Here is a 24199-nt window from a genome sequence, read left to right as displayed (position 1 = left end):
AAAAATATCACCACAGAGTTTTGCATTAAAGTTTTTTGTTATAAAATAGGTATCTTTTGCACAAATTTAATGCAAAATGCATTAAGAACAATAAGGAAATTAAAAAAGAGCATAACATAATTCAAAGAATTAAAATATTTGCAAAAAACACATGGAGCTGTCAAATTTAGAGAAATTGCGTACTGCGAATTCGCGTACATCGAGTATCGCGTACTGCGGATAATTGCTGTAGTCTTATCACCAACAAACCGACGTGACACTTCGAACAAAATGAGCTTCAAAAGTTGTCTACTTATTTCAAATGAAAATACGTTAAACATTAGCGCCATCTCTATAACGATTCGCTTACTACACTGACACAGACGAGAAACTGTCGAACTTCCTTTTTGTTTTTCTACCCAAATTCTAAGGCACATGGTTTTATTCACTTCTCACATCTTTTATTTTGATTTAGAAACTTATGAAATGATTTTTCTAGGCATTTTGTCCAATAATTCCACGCAAAATCTTGCCTCACTCTTCCTTTGCAATTTTTATTTAGAAAAGTTGTTTACATCTAAGATGCCGTGAACAGAGCTTACTTTGACAGAAGTGATCGCCTCAATAGCAAATTACAGTACTTTCGTGTGGGACACTTTTGTAACTCAAGTGTCACGTCGGTTTGGCGAATATCTGTCAATATAAAATTTATAACCCAAATAGAAGAGTTCGAAATCGTTGAAGGTCTATGAAATCGTGTATTTTATTTAAAATAATGTACGATAATGTATTAATTTTCCTCCAAAAACCGTTTACACGACAATGATATTCAAGACCTGGGAGTTGTGGGATCTGTGGAAATGTGTTTGTAACGACGAGAAACCGATTCCCAAAATAATCTCAAATATTTTATGATCTTCTAAGATAAAACCCGTTTTTGAAGATCCAATGAATTTCCAAGGAAATTCGAAGTGAGGGAATTTCCAAGGTGTTTTGTCCAATAATTACCACAAAATCTTGCCTCACACTTCTTTTGAAATTTGTATGTAGAAAAGTTGTTTTCATCTAAGATGCCGTGAGCAGAGCTTACTTTGACAGAAGTGATCGCCTCACTAGCAAATGACAGTACTTTCGTGTGGGACACTTTTGTAATCCAAGTGTCACGTCGATTTGTCGGTGGTTCTACAGTCTCGGGTTTAGTTTGACACCGCTGACCATATTTGTTATTTGGGAACGTATTTATTCTCCCACAAACAAACTCGCTCCTTGGGAACGGTTGTCCTTCAAAGTACCTTCATGAGAGAGCCGACTGCTGTTGCCGGAGTGCAGTTTTTGTAAAGAAACCTTCATCTAACGTATTGCATCGAACAAATCAGCGTTCATCAACTCATCTACCCTGGGCACAGCAGTGATTTCGTGAAGTTTCCTCCCCCCGGCAAACATACCCAAAGCGGTGCAAAAACACGGCCCACCACAGAAATCCTACCGCCTACCATCTCAGTCTCGCCGTCGGGTGGGGAGGGTGGGGAGGCGCTCGCGCGCGCGTATATTTACGTCCAATATAGCACCAACACTAGCGCATAACCGGTTGTCTGCCAGTGTGGTGTGCGTGAGCGCGCTGTGTTATGTGTGGCGGGTTCTCTTGTAGCTTGCGGGAGAATCGCGTTTGCTTTGCTCATTCAAATCTATTCTACTTTTCCACCGCAAAGGTCGTGATTTCCTTTCCCGGAGCAGCAGCAGCAGCAGCAGTTGAAGCAGCAGAAGGAATCATAGCGGTGTATGACCGTGAGCACAGGCTTCGAGCACAGGTTCACGAATAGCCCGAGCAAGTCGTGTTTGTGCTAAGCTCACACACAGCTTCGTAGTTTTTTGGCGGCAGCCGTGCACCTTTATCGTTGTGCTACTGTTTACATTTTAAGGTGATCCGTTGTAATCATTGTAATTTGTGAGTTAGACATCAAATTGTGCGTGTGTGTGTGCGTGTGCGTGCTGAAGATAGTTTGTCTCCCAACCACACTCGACTCGTTTTAAAGTGTCCCCCCCCCCCTTCGACTCCGAACCACCCTCCTTCACCCTCCTTCACCCCGCTTCACCCTTCCTTTGCGATGAGAGTGTGATAAAAATAAAGAACTAAAACACTGCGTGCATTAACATTGTTGCTAGAGACTGGGCGGAGATGATCGTGGTGTTTGATTTACGCGTGTGTGAAATAGAGCAATATCTTTAGACCGTGCGTAACCTTTCATTCTTCTGCCTTCTCCTCTTTTCCCTTCCAACCCGGGTGCAGCACTGACACAAGATATTTCCTGTGAGAATAATCGGTCGTCGTCGCCGTCTTCGTGTCGTTCATCATCACCGCGCGTAATCACTGTGTTGCTGAGGTCAAAGCGTCGCAATCGGTACACGACTTGTGCCCTAATCTTGCCCTGTGCGTGCGATACGGCCTACAGGTTCGACAACACAGTAGGCCGTTCGAACGCGGCCTGAAGAACAAAACGATAGTGTGAGATCGCGTGTGTGAGAAGCGGAAGCTGCAGGAAAAAAGCCGGAGAAAAGGAAGAAGAGGAGATGTCCTCGTTAAATCGCGAACTGTCCACGGACAGCGCGTTTGCCGCTGGCCGCAACAGTTGGAATCGCCACTATCATAACAGCGTCGTGCAGCCTCTGTTGACAGGTAAATACACGTGTATGTGTGTCTGTGCGAGAGAAAAGGATAGAGAGATAGAAACGGAACGAAAGAGATAGAATCATTTCTAATCACTTTGGGGGTTTTTTTGTTGTTGCTGTGTGTTTGTTTGCGAACACTAATTGCAATACAGCAGCTCGACTCGATTGATTACACACGAGATGATGAACTGTCAGCTGGCGTTGCACTTGCACCTATGCATTTTAATAGGTAAGGGTTCCCCCACCCGCTTTCCTATAGCCACCATCAGCTGTCAAACGGGTGGGGTGGGAGGGTCAGCTGTGTATATGTTTTGCCATCCAAACAGGCGGTGGAAAGCGCTCCATTCCGCCAGCCGATGTCGGGTGAAGGTTTTACTTTCGATTTCCGCCATTCATGAGAACGTACTCGCGTAGTATTAGTAGAAGTAGTACGTGAACGAGCGAGTAGTGTGTTGTGGTGTGCTATAATTTATTTGTGTGCCTCTCTCTCTCTTTCTCGTGTGCACCCGTCCGCGTGTCCCCGATCTGGTGGTACGTAGACAGGACCTCGACCGAGTGATGGTTTTGTTTTGTGTTTTTGGCACGAGATCCACAAGCAATTTATGCAATCTGCACACACATTTCACTTGCCGCCGGGTAATGCCGTTGTTTGTAAACAATTCAATCCTCTTTGCCTTTTCGGAGGGCGCGATTGAGGCGATTTGATTGCCTTTGAAGCAAAAATTTGTGCACTGAGAGGTGTGGATTTGCAGGAAATAGACAAATTGGATATAAATTGTCTTATACAGAAGATAATTTAAATAAAAACAGGGGATTCGATTTTTTAAAGCTTTCTGTACATGATTTACTGAGTGTTTCTTAAAACTATTTGAAACATTTGTTATTAAAATTCAGGGACAAAGGCTAAAAATTGTCTGACGAATAGAAAAAAAAATTAAAAAAAAGATTAATTCTTTAGGGGAATTAAAAAACGAAATCGAATTTTCTTGGGAAACAACAAAAAAACCCTGGGAAACCTGTATGCTTTTGTTTTGTTTGATGACCGTTCAGTCTCTCGTCTTGAATTTTGATAAAATTGCTAAACATCTTAACAGACCTTATTCTTACTTCGTTTATTTTGGTTGTTGATTTCGTTCCTTGCATAATGAAGTCAAGTGATTATTAAATGATTTATTTTATTTTGTTTGAAACAAACTGCATGTGATATTCGTACCTGCAATTTTAATGAATAATTTGTATTTTTGTATTTGTATTTGTATTTGTATTTTAGTATTTTGTATTTGTATTTGTATGCAGCATCTTTACGTCTAAAACGTAAACATTGCGTAACTTTAGTGGGCTTTGCAAAGTGATGCGAATAAAATGTATCATTAGTGGTATTTTTATTGTTTTCCTTTTGTTAGACAGCTTTTGATTATGTGCAAAAGTAGCTACAAAATAGCTTGATAATTTGGATATTTTTCTGTTTGTTGTATAGCATAAATTTACGTTCAAAGTACCCATCGATTGCTTCTTGCCACATACCATGACTAACAAATATGAATGTTGAAAAATGCATAGCTACAGCTAATGTTAAACAAAATGTTCTTATTTCAACCTCTGAATGATTTCATCAGTCGAATCTTCAGACACTTGAAGATGAAATTCAGTTTGGAAGATGAATTGTTCCAAAAATAAAGTTTTATCTATTTATTGTTTATTGTTTATTGTTTATTTATTGTTCTTGTAAGCTTAGCTTGTTTAATCAATTGTGCTGAAAGTACCACTTTGAACGGATAAATTCTTGTCCTCAAAAGTGGAATTTTCTTCAATAAACTGTGATTAGAGTATACAAAACGTCCAGAGTTTAGCATGAAGCACAAAGATAAATGTTGTCCAGGGGCTAACGTATCTATAAAAATAGTAACAAGAATTGACGCAAACAATATTTGTTTTCCTTTTAAACGAATATCATCTCGCATAACTAGTGAGCGAGATTGTTGAAATCTCACATTCTCTAATATTTAAATCAATATCTACAATTGGGTTCAATTATTCAACCATACTGGACAATTGAGCTAACAGTTTTGAACTTTTTAATACATTAATTAATTGATCAGCGTGTGCATAAATAAGATTGCTGCATTAAATTTATTCAAATGTATTTAAGACGCTTCATGATAGACCATTATCCACAGGAAATTACCCACGTGTGTGATCGCTAAGTTTGCAAACAAAAGGTAAAACAGTTCATTAGCTTGATTTTTTTGATGAACCTTCTAATTATTTAGCAGGCAAGAACCTAATCAAATCCATAAAAAAACACACACATAGCTGACCTCAAAGCCATTCATAATAGCTCTCCACACCTTATGATTTTCCGTCCCTCTTGCGCGTTATCTTGCTTATCTTTCGTTGGGGTAGCACAATATCCATCATCATAAAAGAGCAATAATTATCTTTTAGTTGGTTACTCCGCTGCAACTGAACGTCTCGTCCGGTATTTGCATCCCACACCGGCGCTGATAATACAGTGCGATAGTGCTCATACGTGGTTGTATTATTAAACACTGACCGATAAGAGGTGATGCAAGATGGAGCAACTACACTCTGGCTCTAGCGCCCCTGGATGTGTTGCCCTTTGTTTCACTTGTCTTTTCTACCGTTGCCATACGGAATAACTGTCTGAACGTACACCATGGTACACAACGAACTGTCCCTGATACCAACATTGTTAGCCGTTTACAGCAAAACTAATCGTTATTTGTTTGTGATGCATTCTGGAACCTACTTTGCACAGTGCAAATGTAATTGTGCAATACAGCAAAGGGCGTTGATATTGCATCAGCTCTCGTTTCTTTCCCGGTCGCTCTTCACAATCGGTCAATGGACAATGGATGAACTTTTGTCTTCCTGGTTTGTTTATGTTACTATTTTCTGATCTATTATAGCGTTCTGCGTCTTGTTCTTCGTTGTCGTTCGTTTATAGGTTTTGTTCTGCTATAGCAGAGATGTCAATCATACGGCCCGCGGCCTTCGAAGTCTTGGGATGCGGTCCACGACTCCTTGCATAAAAATATATTTTGCACATCTTTTTCTTTTTGGTTTGATTATTAAAGCCATCAATCAGTGTAGTAGATGAACCTAAGAGCAATTTCAGTAAAAAAAATGGTTTTTGGTAAATTTGGTGAAATTTTGGTAGAGATATTAAGGGAAACCCATATTCTGACATTGGGGGCCTTCACGATTCTAGTTAGTTTTTTGTATGGAGTTTGACAGTTGGAGGCTGAAATCATGTAAACACTTCATACAAAACCGCACATAAAACTAGCCTGCAATTTTCAGTCTAGATTATTCTAGCCACAAAGCTAGAATTAGATTCGAGTACCTGCTCGAAAACACGGTGTTGTTTACATTTATCCCAAGGTGCATTAAAGAGATCAGGTGGTGGAATCTGGAATCAAAGTGTATGTAGTCCAGGTGGTCTCATAGCATTTTTTATAACCAATTTTGAACATCACTTTTTGACAGAACGAGTGAAAACTTTTGCTCCAACGAGCTTTCTGGAGGCTTGACGAATACTCAACACACTCTTAAAATCTTCATACAGAAGAAGAAGCGATAAAAATCAGACTTCTAAATTCATACACCTTGGGATAAGCTCACCTGTATATTATACTCACTTAGATAGCTGCTCGAAAACTGCTATACAATGCAAACAGCTGACAGGCTGATATTTAAGCCTACGAACTTGAAACGGAAAGGGCCCCAATGTTCGTTTCGTTTAATGTAGCATAGAGCATTAAACATGAACAAAACGATTGAAAAGTAACTTAAAATTCTTTTGATACGATTTAAAAAGTTACGTTTTTTCGGATGTTTTAATGTGGTTAACAATGAAAATGGAGGGACTGTCAAATATGTTCAAATAAGAGGAGTCTTTTCACATTGGAGAGGTCTCAGATGAGAGAGAGAGTTCACTGTAATGAGGAACAATATACATTACTGTAAATTAAATTTATTTGGAGTAAATCCAAATTTCGAACAAATCAGAGGCTTATGGCAAAATCAAAAGAATCTGAGACAAAATATTTTGTTGTAAATTGTTTCTGATATTGAACTTTACTTATGTTTTATACAAATTTTTACTGTTACTTCAACAGTATGAATTGAAACGGGCCGCTGACAAACCAATTTTTGTATATTCGATAAAAATTAGCTTTCTACCTAGCTTTACCTATTTTAAGTAGCTTTTTGAGCCACGTCGTCAAATGAGTTTGACAGCCGCTGGCTTAGCCAGTGATCCTCCAATTATTGTGTTGTTGTTGTTTTGACAGTTTCTTCTGCTAAATGTACTAAATGCTCGGGCTTGAATTGATATCGATGGGATTTCGAATTAACATGTCTATGATTATGATCTTTGTCGTTTATCTGTATTGCATTCGATTATGTTTTCATTGCTTCGTCTTTTCTTTCGTAATTTTCCTTAACTCGTATTACGTATTTCTTCTTTAAGTTGACTTGAAATACATATTAAAATATGGAAATATATGGCCAAATAAGGTATTAAATCTCTTCTACACACATTTGGCGTCACCGTCTTATGTATCTGCGCTAATTGCACAACATTATACAAAAACCAAGAGTGTGTTCCAATATTCCAATTGGATTAAAACGCATAATTGTTACGGGTAAACCAACTTGTTAAGAGTTTACTGCAAACTATAGGATTACAAATAGGAATGTATTAATGTCAAAATCGTCCGAAACAACCTTCAAATTATCTGTCTCATCTCTTATTAATACTATTGTACACGCTTCGCGAATCGCGCCTAATGTTTCTTTCCGTTCTTTCCCCTTCCCAATTCCAGATCTGTACCAAATAACGATGGCGTACGCTTACTGGAAGTCGGGCAAAATCGACGACCACGCCGTGTTCGATCTGTTCTTCCGCACGAACCCATTCCAAGGCGAGTTTACGATCTTTGCCGGGCTGGAAGAATGTTTGAAATTTCTCGACAGTTTCCACTACTCCGAAACAGGTACGTGGCATTGCACTCGCCGATAAAAACCGATGTGTCTGTATGTGTGTGTGTGTGTGTGTGTGTGTTTTGCTAACCTGTTTTGCCTAATGCGCGTTCTATCCCTTCTCTTTACACCCCTTTGGCTACAGACATTGAGTATTTGAAACATGCCCTGCCCCAAGGCATCGAGGACGAGTTTTTTGAGTATTTAAGCCAACTGACGGCGAAGGATGTCACGCTGTATGCAATAGAAGAGGGATCGGTCGCTTTCCCAAGGTAAGATCACGAAGGCGTTTCATATGCCAAATAGGTGGAATTTGATTATACAATCTATTCGCTGTGGCTTATCTTGCTTCTTTCCCCCCCAGAGTTCCCTTGATAAAGGTGGCCGGGCCGCTAATTATAGTACAATTGCTTGAAACAACACTTTTGACGCTGGTAAACTATGCGAGGTAAGCAATCAGCCGGCATGATGTTGCCGTGGCGTAACGCAATTTCTTCCCAGCTCAACACGCGTTTGTAATACATTTTATCAAAAAACGATTTTTCTTTGCAGTTTAATGGCCACAAACGCCGCCCGGTATCGTATGGTCGCTGGGAAGCACATACACCTGCTGGAGTTTGGGCTGCGCCGTGCCCAGGGCCCGGACGGGGGCCTCTCCGCCTCCAAATACTCCTATATCGGTGAGCAAAAACGGACGATGGTGATGTAATATAGCGGGCGTGTGAAACCAATGCATGGCCCCGATAGTATGTTGCACCCTAAAGCCCTTCCCCATGTCGTCTTTTCCTCTGCGATCGAAACAGGATCAACCTTTAGCCCCCCCCCCCGGGTGTTGCGGGTGGATTATGAGCCGACACGCGATCCCGGCGTGTCAAACCGACCTGCTTCTTTTCCCCCCATAAGAAGGGGAAGGAAGGCACACGAGAAGAAGAAAGGGAAAGTGTTTATTGGGGTAAAGAAACGCTCTTCCCGGTTCAGCACGTTCCACAGGGGTCCTAAGAAAGCGGGGCGGGGGAGACCCCAACGGGGGTGTCGTGTGTGCGCCCTTAAACGACGGACCGCGCGTTGTTCTACTGCATTTGCGCGCGTAACCTTGGCAGCATGTCAAAACACCGGAAGACTCGGGGCAGGCACATTGTGCATTATGCTGTTTCTTGCTACTCCATGCGAGGAAACTTCTATTCCGAAAGTTCGCCCCGCCAATCAAAAATACAACACACCGGTCCGAAGGTAGACTTCCGATCGCCGGGTCTGCCACGACACCCGCCCCCCCCCCCCCTGAGGTCCGACAGTGTATCGCCAAGGTTTGTTTGGCTCGGTGACGACTTCTGGCTGATACTTTTTGATTGTTTGGTTGAATGTTTTGTGCTAGCCGAGATTTGGCGGCATAGGGCGTAGGGCGTAGGAAAGGGGGGGGGGGGGGGGGGGGTCTAAACAAAGCTCTTCTATGAGGGGCTTGGCTTCTGTGTGTGCATATTGTGTTTTTCCCCGCGTTGTCGTCGTCAAGCTGAGTTTTGATATTTGCCCACAGAACGGTACCAAAGTGACGACCTCTAAAAGGAGATTTGATCGGGTGTGCACCTGTCTCCCTCCCTTCAGCGCTATGCATTACTCTGGACGCATTCGGACGTGCACAGTGTATATCGATCGTTTGCAGTCAATGTCAATGGTAAACGATCAGCGCTAACCTTGGTTGGTAGAAGTACGCGAAGTGCAATGTCAAAATCACGCGCCGCGGAAGCAGCATGCAATCACGTCGGGCTGGGGATCGACACGAATCGGCACAAACTTCGTGTCAATCATGTCGATTTTTTCTAAACAAAACAACAAACTGTTATTCTAAAAATATAAATTCTGCAATAATATCACGTGACGGTGTCGCTTTTATGAGGCACCCTTGTTAGGTGTCAACTGTCCTTGGGAACTTTGTGCTAGAAAGTTTTTATAAATCCGCAGTACATATTCGTCCCCGTTGCGCAATTCAGACGATTTGTGTTTTACGCCAATTTTGTCTTCAAATTGTACACTTTATTCGGTCGCTCTTTGCGTGCTTGCGGGCAAAGCCACATACAAGAAAGTGGATTAGGGCTAAGCTTAAGCTACATTTTACTGTACCTAAAATATCAGTATTTTAAATCAAACACGTATCGATCGATCAGCCTGTTCATGGCGAGCAGCCACACCAGAAACGAGAACACGCTGACGAAGAAATTTCGTATCCCCAGCGCAAACTGCTCCTTGATGCGGGCCTGAGCCGCCTGTTTAGCTCGCTCCTTTCGATTGCTTTCCATTATGGTTTTTTGCGTGTCGCGAATCACACCGGTACAGTCACACTGTTCCCCCGTAGGAGCAGCAGGGCTTTGCGGATGGTGCGATACATTGAGGCTTAGCTTGGCCCAAAGCAGCCGGGCCAGCGCGGGCGGTGGGATGAACCGATCGTACACGTCCGTGCGCACCAGAAACAGCAGCCCGATCAGCACTTTGTCCCTTACCTTTTGGCAGCCGTAAAACACAACGTAGCTGTCACCGTCGGTAGCGAGAACGCGAGCCCCACCGAACCGCCGATAGTGCCGGTACAGGTTCTTGTAGCTGTGCAGCTGCTGGTACAGCTCGGTGGCGGGATTTTCGCTGTACAGCGTAAACTGGTACAGCTCGGTAAAGTTAAGACAGTTGTAGTGGATCAGGACGAGCCCGCGCAGATTCTCGCTGTGCAGCCGGAGACAGCCGGCGAAGGGCGAAACACCCGGCGGTACGTGAAACATGGACAGGTAGCTCGGGTGCGGATCGGTGTGCGCGTAAACGTACCACGTCTTGAGGTGGAAGAAGTTTCGATTGACGTCCCGGATGGGGGAGGGCAGCTGCAGCGTTGGACAGTCGCCATGCTCGAGCTGATAGGAGCGGGCCGGTTTGATGGTGCTGCCGATCGAGAGAAGAAGCGTAACGATCGTCGCCTCGGTTGCTTTCATTTCAACTGGGGAATGGATGGGGAATAGATTCAATCAGTCACATCGCACAAGGAGGTTAGCAAAGTAAAAGCAGTGCTGTATACGTTACCGAAAACTGTTGGAACATGGCTTTAACTTGGTCATGTTTTCCGTTCGCTTTTGGAAAATGTTTGGGGATCAAAAATTCTTGGAAGTGGTGGAACAGGCGTTAATTAAGCTGCGTGTGGCTTCAACAGACACTTCGTCACACTAAAGGACGGACGGCCGATAAACTTACATTGCAAGCAGAGCTACCAATCCAGTAAAAAGGGCGTGGGATTGTGTTTGTGTTTACACTTTCATTAAAATCTCATTATGTGTAGGAAATTTCGACAATTTTCGACACCCGTCAAAGGGCGTGCCGGTGTGGGTTGTATCGAATTTCGCAACCAGCCTTAATGGCCGAACGAAATGCTTTCCTTCGAAGGGAGTATGACGATGCCCGGTTCAGTTGATTCGTTGTTGCTGGAGAATCAAGAAGCTCCTCATCCGTTTGTGAGTGGAAGAAGATCTCTGTGTCAGGTGAGAGATGGGAGCGCGTGTAGCAATGACGGTTATTCTACGCATAAATATGCCATGTTGTACAGGTTGCGGCGATTTTAGTGCTTTTCGTTTGATTTCGTTCTTCTGTTTCCAGTGCTTTCTGGTTTGGCCCAGGTGGTACAGTACGTACCACCCAGCAACAGTGTTATGTGTGTACTGTAACCCTTCCGATGCACAGGCACGAGGATCAAATAAATCGTAGCCATAAGGACTGGCAGTACCCACCCGACCGGCTACAGACAATTTGTCTGTTCTGCCAAAATGCCCCTTTGATGACACGCGATTTTATCGATGCACACAGCCTATGCGGCATCATAAATAGCACCGCTAGAGACCGGGTGACCTTTGGGGATGGTTACGCGACGATCGTAAATTGTTCGATCGAGCATGACAGTGTGTTTCGGCGCGCCAAGCACACCGATTGTGAATTATTGTGCTGGCGGAAAAAAAGAGTTATGTCTGTCTGATGGGAGCAAACCATGCTGCGCAATGAATATCCAAGGGTAATAATGATTAGGTAAAGTGGGCTGAATAGTGAGATCGATCAGTAGTGTGTTGGAATAGAGCACGTGTTTTAGTGCTGTGGTTGAGGGTTCTTTTATTTACATTTCGCAGAGTCTGAACAAATAAAATGATAAATAGATCTCGATGTTGCTTTGGCTACAGTCCCGTACTGCAGTATTCAAGTCGCAAGACATAATAACAAGTATATTGTACCAAGATTCCTGTAATATACGCTTGATAACTTAAGATTGGATCTCAATGAGCAAGATATTATGTCATTAACTATAGATTTTTGTCTGATGCTGTTTTATGCAGCATTTATGAATTAGTTAAAATCGAATAAAAGAACGTATTTCTTGTTTTTGAATTATAAGCGCATATGATCTTGGAATGTGTTTGTACGATTCTTATAAGATGATTTCTTATAATTAATATTCATAGATCTCAATAGAATAATGATATAGGTTATACAGGTTTTTGAGACTATTGGGCAAGTACCACGTAGCTGGATATAGTTTGTTTTGCTACGGGTATACGGTCCCTGCGAGGGTTGAACCCACGACGGGAATGTTGTTAAGTCTTGCGAGTTAACCACTGTATCATGGGATCGTGCAAATTCAATATTTAAAAAATCATATATCATATATCATATTTCATATATCAAAATCATATATATCATCAGTTAAGATCTCTGGAATCCCTGGAGATTTATGAATGTTAATTGATTCATGAATCTTTAGGATTCGATTAGAGATTCAAATCACTCATCGCTGAAGATTTATATGCATAAATCTCAACGAAGGATTCACGAAACTCAACTTCTGGTGAGCATGGTAGGTTTCAGTGAGATCTAAAATATTTATTTATAAAATATATGGCATCACACACATCATATCACTACTAATTTTTAACTTCTGACTGTGCTGACTAACGACTCACTCCTTCAGGATTCAACTCAGTCACTCTTTGTGTCGACTATAGTCTCACTTTTCTCGGATTGAACATACTAACTCTAGTCCATATAGATACGCAATTCTTCTAAGTTTCATTAAGTTTTGATAGTCTCTACGCTCTACCTATGTTTTTTTTCTTTAATTTTTTTGCTAGGTCTAGACTAGTTTAGTTAGGCTTAGTTTTTCATGAATATTTTGTTTATTTGTTAGGGTTTATTTAGTTTTAAGTCTGCCTTATTTAGCCTTGATGGCGGATATTGTATTAATAAATGAAATGAAATGAAATGAAATGAAATTCTAAGGGATGCAATCAAATCATTCTCTGCGCTGAATAGTAACTTACTCTTTTGGGATTCTATGGATACAGTGCGAATGAAATTCCAGTTATAAAAATAGAATAAAAAGCCGTGCCTTTGGCGGGTCTTGGGATGTGTCCGGATAGGAGTAGAATGAGAGAACCTATATTATCCATCAGCGGAAGTTCACATTCCTTGTCATTGTAGAGTGAGAGCACCTTTACTTTATTACAAATAAAAAAGCGAGCGCTCCGGGTAACTCGGCGCTCATTGAAACTCTCTAAGCTCAATGTAGCTCCATACACTCTACATAGCTCAGTTATCTCAATCATTGCACTCAATGAGAGACGAGAAAAACTTTTTTTTGTAGTAGCTCCTTGTAGCTAATGAGTTTTGTAATTAAAACTACTTACGAGTCTGACCTTTACCACGTAGCTAAAACAAACTTTCTAGGGCAAACTCTTTTTTCCCAAATTGTCAACAATAATATTGCATTTTCTTTCGTATTCGATATTCTAGTAAAATGTAGCTAATAATTTATAATCAAATCTCATGCAAGTTCTTTGTCCATCGTGACACGGTCGCATGACATGGTAGCTTATTCAAAACCCGTCCAAAAGTAGCATAATAAATCATAATTTGGTTTGGATGATTGTATTATGCGCGTTGTTGCTGCAATTAATTTATTATAACAACTGCTGATGATTCACGCTGCTTCGAATCCTAAAACAACGATTTTTACTACCGCAATTAGTCATTGCGGGCCATTTTTCGTAATATTATTATATAGGCTGCTGTAAGAAACAAAGAAACAAGGAGACACCAAAGAGACAAGGCACGATGTGCCCTGAAAATAACATTCAACAACACGCTTGTCATGCATTACTGCAGTAGAGGCTTCGGAACTGAGCACGAAATGTTGTTAGAAAAATTAAACCTCCCCACGCACAAACAAAAGGGTACACATTCTTATATAGTAGAACTATGGAAAAAATGCAGTCAGAAGGGAAAAGAAAAAGCTGCATACGCTTTTTTGTTCGAAACGCTCGCAATCGAAAACCCAGAACCGTTTCGCAGGACTGTGTTTGGGGGGTCGCTTTAACGCTCAACGCGCTCCTGTGCGCGACTCCTTTCCCTGCTGCCGCCCCACCGTTGGTGTGTATCTCTGGCTCGTGGCAAAGATTGATCAATAACATCACCATATAAACTAAACTGTTCCTGTTCGTTCGTACCGATATGCCGTTTCGATCACTGCAAGGCGTTGGACGGAACGGAACGGAAGAGCGAATACAGTACGGTGGCAGAAAGTGCTATACTATTCTTTAACTGCGTTTGTTACAGACCGATTTGGAAAATGATGTTGCAAATTGCATGATGCGCTATCATCATGCGTAAAAATAATGAAATATACACAAACGAAAGGAAAGGTCGCTTTTGTGCGGCGGTTAGATAGGGCGTCGGCATGATGACTTCGGGCTGTATAATTCTAGTCTAAGTGGAAGTGAACTACGAGGAACTGGAGCTGGAAAAAGAATATGAAACAAAATTGGAGTGCATAAGACGAGAACAGTCGTCCTTTACGTTATTTGTATATTTACGCTTTACGCCTATGTATGTCTAACCCAAGCAGCATTCTGATTGTTTTAATCATTGTTGAAGGGCAGATGTTATTAAGGGACGGGTACATTGTCCGTACTCGCTAGTGTAATTTCGATTTTCACTTTTCACGCATCTGGCGGCGACTGACCGAAGCATTTTGCCAAAGAATTTGGAGTCGCTTCAGAAGATATGTTATTTTTCCATGTTTTTTACTTAAACTGAGCTGGAAAAGCTTTGTAATCGATAGATAGATACGGGTTTGCACGCATTTCAGTCATTTTTGCGTCAAAAGTCGATAAAACCCTCATTTAATTTTGCGATCCGGCACGACCATTCCCTCGATGACCAAAAAAAGCTTCGGTAAGCCGCCGCCATATGTGCTAGTGAAACTCTAAATTACACTAGCGAGTACGGACAATGTTGTTGTGCGAAAGAAGAAGACTCACATACGCTTTTGAGACATGGCAACTGTCCAAATCTGACGAAACCTTCGAATAGCTTCCACCAGTCGCCTCGCCATTATCGAGTAATGTACCCGTGCCTTTAAATACCATTTAAAGAGTTAAAAAATGCAATCGTCAGTCAGGATTCATCAATATTAATCTTAACAAATAATTAATTTAGTGACTTAAACATTTTGTGTAATACCACTCATCGCAAACATTACACAAAAATCAGTTATATTTTAGCTGAAAATCGTTTAATTTGAGATAGGCGGGACTTTGAGATATGTGAATTCTTCTTGGTCTGCACCAATAGGGTATCTCGAGGATCACCTGTATATACAGTAGTTCTCCGAGTTACACGAATAATGCGTTCAGGAAACATTCGCGTAACTCGGATTTTCGTGTAAGTCGAATATCACGTTTTACAGCCAAAATATACTTGAGTAGTAATGATTTTTGATTGAATTTAGTTAATTTAAGCAAATTTATTACTTATTTAATGCGATTCGTGTCGAAAATTCGGTTATTTCTGTCTTTTTTGTGATTTCAAACTTTGGGAAAAATTGCAAATTATTTTTCATTTGACAGATTTTTTTTACTCATTTGACATCTTTTTTTTTATATTATTTTTTTTATCGTAATGACCATCACTAGTTGGTTGCCTGGATGACAAAAGTACCCTCAAAATGTAGCTTGGGAATTTTATTTTGTTAGCGCTCCTCGAAGTAAACGGCTGTAGAGGGCTTTCCTCCACTTTTACCGTCTGACTCTTTAGGGCAAGTGAAACGACGGTGAAAGAGAGAGAGAGAGAGAGAGAGAGAGAGAGAGAGAGAGAGAGAGAGAGAGAGAGAGAGAGAGAGAGAGAGAGAGAGAGAGAGAGAGAGAGAGAGAGAGAGAGAGAGAGAAAGCGAGATAGGGAGAGTGAGAGCAATAAAAACTATTTGTAAATGAGCCTAACACGCCACTTGTGGAAAGTTGTCAAGGAAAGAATTTGGGGAAAAACCCTCAAAAAGCGAAACTAGGTTAGTAACACAGATTCTTGATAAACTTGCCTGTTTCGACACACCCAACCGATCTTTGTTCTGTTCCTTCCAGCTGACAGTCCCCCTAATAGTGCCCTCCTACCCCGTTTTACTTACATGACACACCATTTATCATCTTACTTCATGTGTTTGTTTGTTTTTATCTATTTTTTGCACCACCAATCCCTTTCCCAGGTGGGTTTGATGGTACATCGAACGTGTTGGCCGGCAAGCTGTTTAACATTCCAGTGAAGGGTACTCACGCACACGCCTACATTACCTCGTTCACCGGAATCGACGAGCTGAAGACGCGCGTACTGCAGCACAAGGAGGATGGTAAGGCTCTATTTGCGCTTCTGGTTGTGTTGCGTCAGGATACTTCTTGCGCTCATGTCTTTCTTTCATGTCTTTGTTTTAGGAACGACCCGCGATTTGCTGGAGCTTGCGATGGAACATCGAGCCGCAATCGCGAGCGTGCTGGACGTTTCCACGGACGAGAGCAGCGAGGGCGAGCTGGCCGCGATGGTGTCGTTTGCGATCGCGTTCCCGGACGGGTTCATGGCCCTAGTCGACACGTACGATGTCAAGAGGTATTCCGCTTCTAGGCTCTACTCTCTCGGATGTTGTTTTCGTTTCTGCGTTTTTTTTGGGTGTTACTTACCTCATTTCGTTGTTTCCTTCGGTTGTACTGTTATTCTTTCTACACCTTTTCTTTCCTTCTACTTCACGTGTATCTTGTTTTTCTACTTTTTTGTAAATCGATTTTGTTCTATTCGTTGTGTTTTCGTACATTTGTTTCGTTGTTACGTTCGATGTGTCGTTTGCGTCTTGAACTCTGTTGTGTAGGTTTAGTTTTCTTGTCCCGTATCCCACCAATTTGTTTCTGTCACTTGTGTGTGGCTCACTCCCCAAATTGATCGTGTAACTTGTGCCTGTAGGTGATGGAGGTAGAATTGATCATTCTGAACTGTTTGACGGTGGTTTCAATGGAAGTTGTTTGGAAGCGATTGTTGTAGGAAAATCCAAGACCAATATGTATAGATTTGTTCCTCTGTGAATTATTGCGCAGCTATAGTTATTAGCAAGACCTGAGGGTACTCTGGGCATAGAGAGTGTTAACGTGACTGTGCGTGTCGTTTTCCTCTGTGTTTATTGTCTGCCCGTCCTTAAACGCTCCAGCCTTAAGCTGTAAGCAACAACAAAAAAAAGTACATCTTCATCCTGTTCGCTCTGCTACTACTACTAGCTCATGCTTATAACAAAACCCCCTTTCCCCCATTATTCTTCCTCAATGTTGTTTCTATATATATATACAATCTCTCGTGCTCGTGCTACATCACCGATCGCGATTTCACGGGGTACCATCTTCATCAAACCAGCGATAAAGCTCTCGGTGAACCGACGGAGGAACTGTCCGATCCGCCCGATAGCGTTGTGTGCGATTCGCTCTGTGCCGGTCGGCTGCTCGATCAGGACGCGGATACAGGTTCGCTGCTTCCGGTGGGGTGTACCGCGCTGCCCGAAATACCGGAAGAGGAGTGCAACGGATGCTGCGCGGAGGAGCACGGCGAAACACCCTGCACGCTGCATGACGATGTGGATGGGGAACCATCATCGGCAGGCGATGAGCAGGAGCAACAGGCTGAAGAGGAAGCAACTGAGCCGGACGCGGCGGAAGAATCCTGTCCACCACCATCGATCACGGTGGAAGATGAAGACGAGGTGCCGGTGGGAGAGGGCGAACCAGGCAAAGGTGGAAGCGATGAAAATGGCAATGAAGACATTGAAGATCAAAATGTACGTAACGCAACGGAGCAGGAGCAGGAGGAGCAGGGCGAAGATGATGAGTCACATGAGAATCAGGTCGTTGTACCAGAGGAGGAGATTGAGGAGCAGAAAGAAGAGGATGATGGCGGTGGCGATGGTGGTGGTGGTGGTGGTGGTGGTGAGGATGAGATTATCCGTTGTGCAAACTGTGAAGCATTGAACACCATGATCCATCATCTCAAGTCCGTTGGAAAGTCCTTCAGGTAATGAATGGCACACACACGCAGAATGGCAATGTGATTCCCAGTGCTAATGTCCACACACCACACAGCAACACACATACATAAATACACCCCCCAGAGAATGCTAATGCGCGCCCTTTCGCCCATAATTCCATCGTCCGGTACCAACCACACTACACCACCAGCCCATTCTATTTCATTAAACACGTTCTCACGCAGGACTCAGTATTTTAACGATCAGATTAACGTGTTTGTGTGTGTGTGCTAATTTGCCCTTGATTTTGGTGTGAATGTGTGCGTGAGTGTGAGAGGCTCATTTTTGGACTGTCGAGACATTAACGATTCAACTCCCAAGTAACTAAACGATCGAGACATGATCGAGCAGTTTGATTTTTGCATCCACCTGTCATTACTGTCATGAACTTCGCAGTCGCGCTCGAGAACCTTCAATTTACCTTAGTTGCAAAGTACGCGCACAACATACACAAATATCGAATTTTTTTGCATGCCTAAACGTTCTTACTCGGCCATAACAGTTTAAATAAGGATTCAATTTTAGGGCGGAACCACCTCCCGTGTTTGAAGCTTGTCTTTTTGTCCTGTAATGAATGTTTTTTCTTTGTTTTTTTTTTACTTGTTTTTGTGTTTAGTTGCTTTATTTTGCGTTAATGTTAGTGTTTTGGCGGGTTTTACTTAACACATTAACACAAAAGTTTTGTGCAGCACACACTTTGCATGCAGCAGGGTGAGCCAATTTCTTGACATAATCAGGTGGCAACACATAAATTAAATTTGTATAACATAAGCCAACGTAATAATGTCATTTTGTGTCATCGTGTGTTAGTTTCGTGTTTTCTTTTCGTTCCTTTTCTGCTCAAAATTCGTTTCCCAAGAGGAGGACCTACCTTTCGAAGGACTTTCCAACGAGACATCAGTCAGAGAAATTAGTGCAACTGTGATCATAGTTTAGTGTTTTAGCAAATTTGTGGTTGAATTGGACACAAGTGTACGAAAAAAAAGAGGTTTCAAGCGATAATTTCGAAAAACAAAACTAAAACCACAACCAAAACTTCCATTGAATCCGCTCTGTCAAACAAGGCAGACGTTTAGATGCTACTTCGTGAAGAAACAAACAAAAAAAACGCTCCTCCTCACCCCTATATTTGGCCACACCCATACTCTATCTCTCTCTTTCACGGTATTAAACTCTAAATCAAACATTCCACCCTGATTGATATAGTTCCATCGATCTCTTCTCTTCTTCGGTTTCCCGTTTTTTTTTATAACATATTGTTTTCCATTTTTACTCTTACTTTTCACTATTTTGTTCTTTTTTTCAAATACTTCAAAATCAAAAATATTGTACATATACTTCCCCACAGTCCGAGAGAGCACTCTGCATGGCTTTGTGTCTGAATAATGGTTGTTGTATGTTGTATGTTGTTGTTTTAGTGCTGGCAACGGCACCATTGAAAAATTTACATATGTTGGTGATCAGTGTATTTATATCTATGCTTAAATACCATCCTTTTTAATGGCAAACTATATCTATGCTTTTATACTACTTTCCTTTCTGTTTTGTTTTGGCTTCTCTGCTCTTTTTGACAATTTCTCGTGGGGAAATAATTTCCCCAATATAATTGTTTAATAAATTCTTCGCATTTCAAAGCTTTTACTTCATTATTTTGAGTATTTTAAGACAAAAGTAACTTTTTTAACGTATTTTTCAAATTTCTTTAAAATGTATAACACATTATTATCTTTTCTATTCTATTCTTCAATTTTCTCTTTGTTCAGCTAATAGTGTTTTTTTGTTGTGTTTCTTTATTTAATCTTTCTTTTCTTCTTTCATTTGCATTCTATTTCTGTTTCATCGCTTATTCTTTGCTGTTTTTGCTGCTATATTTTCTCTTTTATATTACCGCCAACATCCATAACACCTGCTCCCCTCCTACCCACCATCACAACCATACCATCCTTACTTAGCCGAACGTGCTGGCTTGAGCGTTCCCTTGCCGAGTTTAGTAGAGTAGCGGCACATCATATAGAACTGCTCAGCTATTACGACTTGACCCGCCACCATCACTCCCTGTCGAGGTTAGCATTAAAGAGCGGCTTAGTGAGTAGTAGTAGTAGTAGTAATAGTAGTAGTTCTATAGATGAAAAGCAAAACAAAATTTGCTATAAAATTCCCGTCCAATGTATCGTTCGTGGTTGGTTGTGGTTGTCCCCTTGCATGATGTGTGTAATTGGTAGAAGCTTTTTAGATTGTGGTTTTGTTTTAAAAATATCATTCATGCTAATCCCATATTTGTATTAGTCGTTCAGTGTTCAGTGCAAAACTAACTGTCGTACCTCATTGTGATCAATGTTCAACATATTGCGCCATTCCTGCATCATTCCAGTAACTGGTATTTCGTTGTCATCTCACTACAAACGCTAGGCAGCTGGGCCTTTTTCTTATCAGAAACATTTTCTCTACATTTTTCCTTCCTATGATAAGCTGCTATCGCTAGGGTTTTTTGGAGTAATTGTTCTCATGTCTAATACAAGATCTTTTTCATCTCACTTTTGCGGCGACACCTTTCCCTCCTTCTGACGGTGTGCTGCTGGTGGGTGTATTTTTTATTCTTCCCTTTTTTTGTTCCTGCTCTGTCGAACAAACAAACACAACCACACGTGCGTGCCACAGGAGCGGATTGCTGAACTTCTGTGCCGTAGCGCTGGGGCTGAACGATCAGGGCTACCGTGCGATCGGCATTCGCATCGATTCCGGCGATCTGGCGTACCTGAGCTGCCTGGCGCGCGAAACGTTCGAGCGCATCGCGGAACGGTTCAAGCTGCCGTGGTTCAGCAAGCTGACGATCGTGGCATCGAACGACATCAACGAGGACACGATACTGAGCCTGAACGAGCAGGGCCACAAGATCGATTGCTTCGGCATCGGAACGCATCTGGGTAAGAGATCATTCTCATGCTGGCGGCTCTTTATGAACCTTGTTTACTAGTTACGCTGCTTTCGCTCTTTCAGTAACCTGCCAGCGGCAGCCGGCCCTCGGTTGCGTGTACAAGATGGTGGAGATTAACAACCAGCCCCGGATCAAGCTGAGCCAGGACGTGGGCAAGGTGACGATGCCGGGCAGCAAGAACGTGTTCCGGCTCTACGGAGCCGATGGGCACGCGCTGATCGATCTGCTGCAGCGGGTGGACGAAAACCCGCCCGAGGTCGGCCAGAAGGTGCTGTGCCGCCATCCGTTCCAGGAGTCGAAGCGGGCGTACGTCATTCCGACCCAGGTCGAACCACTGTACCGGGTGTACTGGGCCGAGGGACGGGTGGCCCAGGTGCTGCCGTCGCTCGAGGAGGTCCGGGAGCGGGTGCAGGCTTCGCTGCGCACGTTGCGCCAGGATCACAAGCGGACGCTGAATCCGACCCCTTACAAGGTACGTGGTGTGACGGTTGTGCTGAATGGAGAGACGGATCTTACAACCACACGCACACACACTAACACGCATTTCTACTACTGGTGACAGGTGGCGGTAAGCGATAATCTGTACAACTTCATCCACGAGCTGTGGCTGCAGAATGCACCGATCGGCGAACTCTCATGATAAGTCGGTGGTCACGCGAGACGATGGAAATTGGAACTCTGGTTCACACACACCACCACCACCACAACAAACCTTGTAAAGGCGTGGTGCGCGTGTTGGCAGTTTGTGTTCTTCGATTTCAGCAAACAACATTGATGCAGTGTTGTGCGGTTTATGGTTTTTTTTTTAAGTTATATGTTTCGTTTTCTTTAGTTGTTTTGTTTTTAAAATTCATCCCAAAACCAGTGGAAACTCCTTTCCGTGGGGTGCTGTTCCTGAAACAACTTTCACGTTTAAAAGCATCCGGCCCATGGGAATGGCAGGGGAAAAAAGAACAGCTATTCTCAAAACTAATCCCCTTTTACCAAGGGTGCTGTTAGGATCATCGCACAGATTGTTTGTGTGTGTGTTAGTGAGTGTATTTTGTGTGCAAAGTAGTAGTGCAACGTTTGTCAGTAGATGAAGACAGTTTTTACCGGTAAAACCACATTTCAATACATAAAACACATACATAAACGACGGAATTTGTTGTTTGCGCCCCAGAAACGTGCAATTGTATGGTGGTGTAGTAGGCAATAGGGAGCTTAAAGTCTAGCAGGTGCGATATAAAATGTTGGTTGGTCTTTCTCCCCACTTGCCCGAGCTCTCAAGCTGGACGACTGTGGCGTTCGTGGGTTACAAATTGTTATGATGCGCGCTAGATTAGTTAATGTAGTAGCTACACTCTTTCCAAGCCATAGGGGTTTGCATGAAAGCTTATTTTTAATCGAATAAAAACACGGCACCACAAACAAACAAACACGTACCAGATTGGATCACAAACACACCTCTACGGGAACCTGCAATACGTTGTTAAAGTATACATATATTTTTAAATATATTCATATTGTGACAGTCATTCCTTTTTCTCCAACACGATTCCATTCCCGACTCTGGAGCAGACTGGAGGATCAATTGTTGGATTAATAGTTTCTATAGACAGAGAACAGGTGTGACTAGTGAGAAAAGAGAGAACAAAAACACATAGCTCTCCAACATATTCACCCATAACAACAACTAAGCGCACCAAAAAGGCATTTCTAACCCATAAAGCTCCTTAAAAGTCCACAAAAGCACATGTAAACCATTGAGCAGCGTACGTTACAATTTTGTACCTTCTTCCAATTAGCAAAAGCCCCAACAGGAATCCCAACAGGACAGGACAAATGGAAGTAAAACGATTTAAATTTGCCCCGCACCCAGTGCGGCGCAATCGATATTATCCCTTCAGCGACCCAAAGGGGGGGAAAGGGAAGCGTCTTGTGATATTGATGGATTTGTTGTGTAGAGTGTGAAAGTTCGTGTGAGAGCGTTTAAACGATAAAATAGTAGAACTAACGTTACCAAGTAAATGTAAAATGGCAAGCAATTTGTTGCAAATTCAGAAAAGATTTCGAGAACAAGGATAAGAGGATGATCTGCTGTTTGTTGTTTGTGTGTATCCGTATACGGTGCGATAATGAGTTTAGGAGATTGAAAAACAATTTAAAAATGAAGAAACACAGTACAGAACAAGCTATTTAATGTATATGAGTAGATGTGGTGTGTTCTATCTAGGGCGCAAAGGTGTGCAGAACTCTTTGCTACAGCAAACGATCACCGTGCCTTAAAATTGAGTTACACGATACACACATTTTGGTAGGATGTTTTGGCCACACAGGCACACGATACACCTCAGTGATTGCACAATTTGAAGAGAGTTGTCATATACACACACACACACACACACACACCTAAAACTACCTTTGAGTGCTCTGAGTAAATACATTGCCAGAAATGTGATAGTCCGCCCCACTGCAACACACTTTAGTTTAGAAGAGGGAACACAACAAAAAGGCAAACAAACAGCAATAATGAATTACTCTTTTAAAAATAAGCTTTCATGATATGGATTTCAATTACTCTGGTGTGAGCAAAGCAATACTTGGTACAGTGTATGAAGCCGGTCAAAGGCATTCCACTGTTTGCAAATGCAAAAAAAAGTCTAAAATATGCTAAACTTTGCAACTTTACACTCCTACACTATTGCACTGCTGCTGCACGATGAGATGATGCATTCCTTCGATTGGACAGTGGGGGCGAGCAACAGCAAACCAACCCCATGGAACATGTTCTCGTTCCGCATACACATAACCAACACACACACTTTCTCTTGTACAAGCAACTTTGTACAAGACAACTTTTGAACGTTTCACTATCCTCGGGTAAAATGGGGCTGAAGAGAGTTGTTTTTAACGCGACACTTATTTACTGTTGGAACACGTTTAGTGGTATAGCTGTAAGCTACGAAATAAACACACACTCACAAAACACAAACACACTGTAATAGTATGCAAACTGTTAAATTGTACGAATTAAACACGCGCGGCTGGTAGCTTGTGACGAGGGATGATGGAATAAAATGTGTGTTGCTGCGGTGAAGAGTGTACCAGCAGGAGGGAGGAGGCGATCGGTATGGCTTAATAATGTGTATGTGTGTGTTTTAGAAAGTTTTCTTTACTATGGAAAGAATTTATCTGGGTGCTTCATGGCTGTATAATTGGTTTCAGGAAGTAGTGAGTGG

General features: G+C 42.2%; 1 protein-coding gene across 14 annotated transcripts; it reads left to right on the top strand.

Moving 5' to 3' along the window:
• Positions 1-1228: 1228 nt before the first annotated feature.
• On the top strand, positions 1229-24102 carry LOC1277452 (nicotinate phosphoribosyltransferase). 14 transcript variants are annotated; one of them, XM_061662200.1, is made up of 13 exons: positions 1250-1432; positions 1689-1898; positions 2267-2653; positions 7497-7667; positions 7799-7925; positions 8018-8101; positions 8206-8333; positions 16196-16336; positions 16419-16590; positions 17380-18030; positions 20702-20967; positions 21041-21450; positions 21541-24102. In XM_061662200.1, exons 3-13 carry the CDS (start codon positions 2548-2550, stop codon positions 21616-21618), a joined length of 2334 nt encoding a protein of 777 aa, XP_061518184.1. In that variant the 5' UTR covers positions 1250-1432; positions 1689-1898; positions 2267-2547; the 3' UTR covers positions 21619-24102. The 14 variants fall into 14 exon arrangements, with proteins under 14 accessions (XP_061518187.1, XP_061518196.1, XP_061518192.1 ...); XM_061662203.1 differs by lacking the exon at positions 1689-1898 and having other exon boundaries at positions 1229-1313; XM_061662208.1 differs by lacking the exon at positions 17380-18030 and having other exon boundaries at positions 1246-1313.
• Positions 24103-24199: the final 97 nt, after the last annotated feature.

The sequence above is a fragment of the Anopheles gambiae genome, chromosome 3 (genome assembly GCF_943734735.2).
Source record: "Anopheles gambiae chromosome 3, idAnoGambNW_F1_1, whole genome shotgun sequence".
Classification (NCBI taxonomy): Eukaryota; Metazoa; Arthropoda; class Insecta; order Diptera; family Culicidae; genus Anopheles; species Anopheles gambiae.
This window is presented reverse-complemented; position numbering and strand designations above follow the sequence as displayed.